Source organism: Octopus bimaculoides, chromosome 2 (assembly GCF_046866305.1).
Source record: "Octopus bimaculoides isolate indiv1 chromosome 2, ASM4686630v1, whole genome shotgun sequence".
Lineage (NCBI taxonomy): Eukaryota > Metazoa > Mollusca > Cephalopoda > Octopoda > Octopodidae > Octopus > Octopus bimaculoides.
This window is the reverse complement of record NC_142929.1, coordinates 98,286,508-98,291,719: the sequence shown is the minus strand read 5'-3', so window position 1 is coordinate 98,291,719 and position 5,212 is coordinate 98,286,508. Positions and strand designations below refer to the sequence as shown.

At 35.0% G+C, this 5,212-nt stretch overlaps 1 protein-coding gene across 1 annotated transcript; it reads right to left on the bottom strand.

Moving 5' to 3' along the window:
- LOC106869111 (2-aminoethanethiol dioxygenase) lies at window positions 1-2,168 on the bottom strand. The gene has a single exon (XM_014914657.3). It carries the CDS (start codon window positions 2,046-2,048, stop codon window positions 1,290-1,292), a length of 759 nt encoding a protein of 252 aa, XP_014770143.1. The 5' UTR covers window positions 2,049-2,168; the 3' UTR covers window positions 1-1,289.
- Between the last annotated feature and the right edge of the window lie 3,044 nt (window positions 2,169-5,212).

The window sequence follows — 5,212 nt, the reverse complement described above, 5'->3', positions numbered from 1 at the left end:
TCAGTTGAAGAATCAGAAAAGGTTCTGTATTCTTTATTTTCAGTGTTTCATTAAATGGAACCATGTGTGACTTTAGAATTTAAAAGTAAATAAATAAATATTGCACAAAAGTTCCTGATGCAAATTCGATTTTAAAACAATTATTACAATATAAACCTTACAAGAAATATGTTAAAGGTTTATACAAAATATTTAGGAAAGTTTTATATATAATTTTGCATACATTAGTGTGTGTGTGTGTGAGAGAGAGAGAGAGAGAGAGACAGACAGACAGACAAGGAGAGAGGAATGCATAAATGACCTTTACCTTTCTTTTTTAACATATTTATTCGGAATGAAAAATGATGACATTCATGTGATGAGCATTAAAGGCGCATATAGTTCCATCTGAAAATGGCATCTGTGTGTAAATATATGTGTATACACACACACATATGTATGTATAAATATATATAGATAGATAGAGAAAGAGAGATCCTCGAGTTTACATCAGTTTCACTTTCGTAAAACAAACATTTGGATGCAACATATCTTTCGAAGATATGCTTTTTTACTTGTTAAAAAGGTCTGTTTGGTTTCATTTTTATATATTGTCTATTTTATGAGACTCCGCCCAGAAGAAACAATATATACACTCATTCGTAAGTACATACATACTCATACGTGCCTGTATGCGTTTATATATATATATATATATATATATATATATATATATATACACACACACATACAAACATGTAGGTGTATGTGTATATACATGCACACGAGCATTATAAACATACACACTCAATGTGACAATGGAAAACGATTTTGAGAAAAATTAAACTAATGTAAACTCTTGGGTCGCCATATATGTGTGTGTATGTGAAGATAAATATATGTACATACATGTATATGTATACATATATATGCGCGTGTGTATATATATATATATATATATATATATATATATATATATATATATATATATATATATATATATGTATGTATGTATATAATGCATGTGTATGGTAGTAACTGTTTCTGACATGTCATACTGTTATTTACTAATGTCATTTCATAAGCACCAAAATGTTTTGCATTCATTGTTATTAGAATAACAAAACACAACAAAAACATAAACTGTGAAAAGCAAAATCCCAACGAGAGGAAATTCCTTAACCTTAATAAAATACATCATCTACAAATATGATGTGAGTAAGGGTGTTCATGTACTATTGTCAGACAAACAATACATGAATGTTGGAATGGGGAAAGACAACATTAATAAGTGATACGGTGGAGGCCCCTTAATGGCTGGGTATTTCGGGGCCGTTGTAATCAGACTCGTCGCACCAAAAGTCAGACGGCTGTTGAATTTGAACCAGCCATGATATTTTCTGAGAACTGTCTTCTGGTTGACTGAGTGGCCTAGGTGGCGAATGCCCTTTGGTTATTTCGTAATAATTACATCTCCTATCAGAGTCCGTATCGTAGGGCGGAGCCAGGATATCAAGGAAGGCCGCAGGTCCACCATCGGGTCGAACTTCGTGAAGGTTACCCTTTGTAGGTGACAATACACAGCAATCGTCGTTCACGGATGCTTTCTTTTTGGGTACCTCCAAAAATGGCTTTGGTGTCCTGTCGTAATCTCTGAGAAATTTCTTAAATTCATTGTTAAAGCTAGTAGCTGTAGTGGAAGCAGACGAGGTAGGTTGTTCTGATGAAACGGGTAATTCATCAAATGATTCGAGAGACAGAGTTCCATGGATGACTTTAATTATCCCAAACATACCTGGATGATCATGTAAAGGAATCCGGCTGTTTTCTTTCAAGACAAATATCCCCATACTGTACACTTCGTCTTCAAAAATATGAATGTATGTGACCGGAGCATTATTGTTTTTGCTTCTCTCAGTTAAAGCTGGGTTAAAGTTAACATCTCTTCCTCTTACTTGGTTCATTAATTTAACAAGTTCGTTCAGCTTTTCCTGGAACACGGGCTCCTTCAGACCACCAGAAAAGGCCCTACGAGCAGCTCTACTGACCTCTTGAATCAGTAACGCCATTCTAACAATCGGACTGCGTTGGCGCCAACAACAAATCTGGATAAGTTACGTCGGAGTGAAACTAGTACGCGTGTGACTATCAATATTAATAATGGCAGTCACGTAGGCTAGCTTAGGGGAGGTAATACGGGGAAACTTGAAGAAGAAAACACTGTGTAAGTTAAGTCCCTTAGTTCTATCCTCTCTCTTTCTCTCTCTCTCTATATATACATATATATATATATATATATACTCTTTTACTTCTTACAGTCATTTGACTGCGGCCATGCTGGAGCACCACCTTTAGTCGAGCAAATCGACCCCGGGACTTATTCTTTGTAAGCCTAGTACTTATTCTATCGGTCTCTTTTTGCCGAACCGCTAAGTGACGGGGACATAAGCACACCAGCATCGGTTGCTTGTCAAGCAATGCTAGGGACACACACACACACACACACACACACACACACACATATATATATATATATATATATATATATATATATATATATATATATATATATATATATATATACACATATATATACAACGGGCTTCTTTCAGTTTCCGTCTACCAAATCCACTCACAAGACTTTGGTCTGCCCAAAGCTATAGTAGAAGACACTTGCCCAAGATGCCACGCAGTGGGACTAAACCCGGAACCGTGTGGCTGGTAAGCAAGCAACTTACCACACAGTCACTCCTGTGCCTATGTGTGTATATATATATATATCTCGTTTTTTATTTAGAAAAACATAAAAACGGAGAAGAACACTCTAAGAAGTAGAGCAGTCTCTATTTATTGCTGGTGAAAGCCTATTTATAGGGTTACCCTGGGTTTCTCACCTTAAACAGTACCTTTATGGCGTATTATTAGACCCTAAGGCCAACAAGTCTTAGGGTTTGATGATACGCCATGAAGATATATCGTGAAGTTTATTTGCTACCTAAATATGGTGGTCCCATACAGGATGATGTTACTGTTGTTATAGACTCAGGAGGATATCTCTTCCAGCTGGCTATTGGCACACTGTCTGTGTCTGATTAGTATTTGCGAAGAGAAATCATTGTTCCCATCTCTAGCCTTACCTGATACACACAGACCCAAGTTTCTGAGTAGTAACCCGTCATCAGTGTGTGATAATCGCCAGATACCGATGACGGATTACTACTCAGAAACCTGGGTCTGTGTGTATCACATAAGGCTAGATATGGGAACGATGATTTCCCTTCACAAATACTAATCAGACACAGACAGTGTGTCATTAGACAGCTGGAGGAGATGTTCTCCTGGGGTTATAAACAACAGTAGCATCATCCCCTATGGAACAAATATACTCCACGATTCCGTGCTGCTACTGTTTACTTCTCTCCCAGAGATTTAATATAAATATATATATATATATATATATATATATATATATATATATATATATATACACATATATATATATATACACACATATATATATATACACACACATATATATATATATATATATGTATCTGTATATGTATATATATATATATATATATATATATATATATATATATATATATATATATATATATATATATATATATATGCATGTATGTATGTATATAAATTAAGAAATGGGGTTAAAGGCAGGTGTTATTCAAATCTTTATACTTCCGACATATGTTTCGAAGAAAACATTGATATTATTCCGGAGGGAATAAAATGATGTAAAACAATGCAATCATCTCGTCAGGGAAAAAACAGAAACAAAATACATCAATAAGCTATTTTAATCATATACGCGGTAATCACATTCAGTTAAAATGGCTTATTGATGGGTTTTTTTTTTTTTTTTTTCCTGACGAGATGATTGCGTTGTTTTACATCATTTTATTCCCTCCAGAATAATATCAATGTTTTCTTCGCAACATATGTCGGAAGTATAAAGATTTGAATAAAACCTGCGTTTAACCCCATTTCTTAAGTTATCTATGTTATCAAAATCATTTCATTTAACTTTGGAAATTCTACCTTTATAAGTAAGCTGTAACATACTTGGCACTTACGTGAATTTTTGCTACCCTGGTAACAATTCATTTATTTTTACCGTGTTATTTGTACACATTGGAATAAAACACACACACACACGCATATATATATATATATATATATATATATATATATATATATATATGCACACACACATATACACACACATATATATATACATACATACACACACATAGATATATGTATATATATATTTACATATATACACATACATACATACATACATACATACATACATATATACATAACGGCAGATGCAAAAACAGAGGCAGTGATGATTGATTACATCAATATAAAAGAAGACGCTGTAATAAGTGCTATAGATGAAAGGCACTCGAACTCAGCTACTGGCTCCGATGGATTCTCAGTAGTCCTTCTAAAATCATGTAAGCGAGTCCTAGCAAGACCACTGCAGACCCTCTTCCAGAGCTTTCTTGCAACTGGCAAACTTCCAAGCAAGCTCAAGGAGGTGAAATATGCCCTATTCATAAAGGAGGTAGCAGAGCAGAGGCCAAAAACTACAGACTATCTCTCTAACCTTGCACATCAGCAAAGACATAGAACGAATTGTCAGAAGAAAACAATCACCTTCATTGAGGAAAATGACTTGCTGACTGACACTCAACATGGTTTCCGACCAGGAAGAAGCAGCCTGATTCAACTCTTACAACACTGACTAGGTGTTGAAAGAGCTGCTCAACTATTGAAATGTGGATATGATATATCTCAACTTTGCAAAGGCCTTCAATAAAGTTGATCATGGAATGATATGTCACAAACTCCGTGATCTCGGCATAGTTGGGAAATTGGGAGAATGGCTGCAGGATAGAAGTCAGGTGGTATTAGCCAAAGGGACTACCTCCAATGACATACAAATAGTGAGCGGTGTTCCTCAAGGCACTGTTTTGGGACCACTACTATTCATAATGGCCCTCTCAGATATGACCAATGTAATGTATTGGGTGCTTTTGATTTTACATGTATGTAATCCTATGTGTTAACATATTGTATTATGTCACTGTAACCTTTTTATATTTTTATTCTTTCCTCTCTTTGTGTGACAAAGAGCATCCTGGTGAAGGGAGTGTCTAATTATTTCTAATATGAGTACTACACCATATTAATAGACACATCT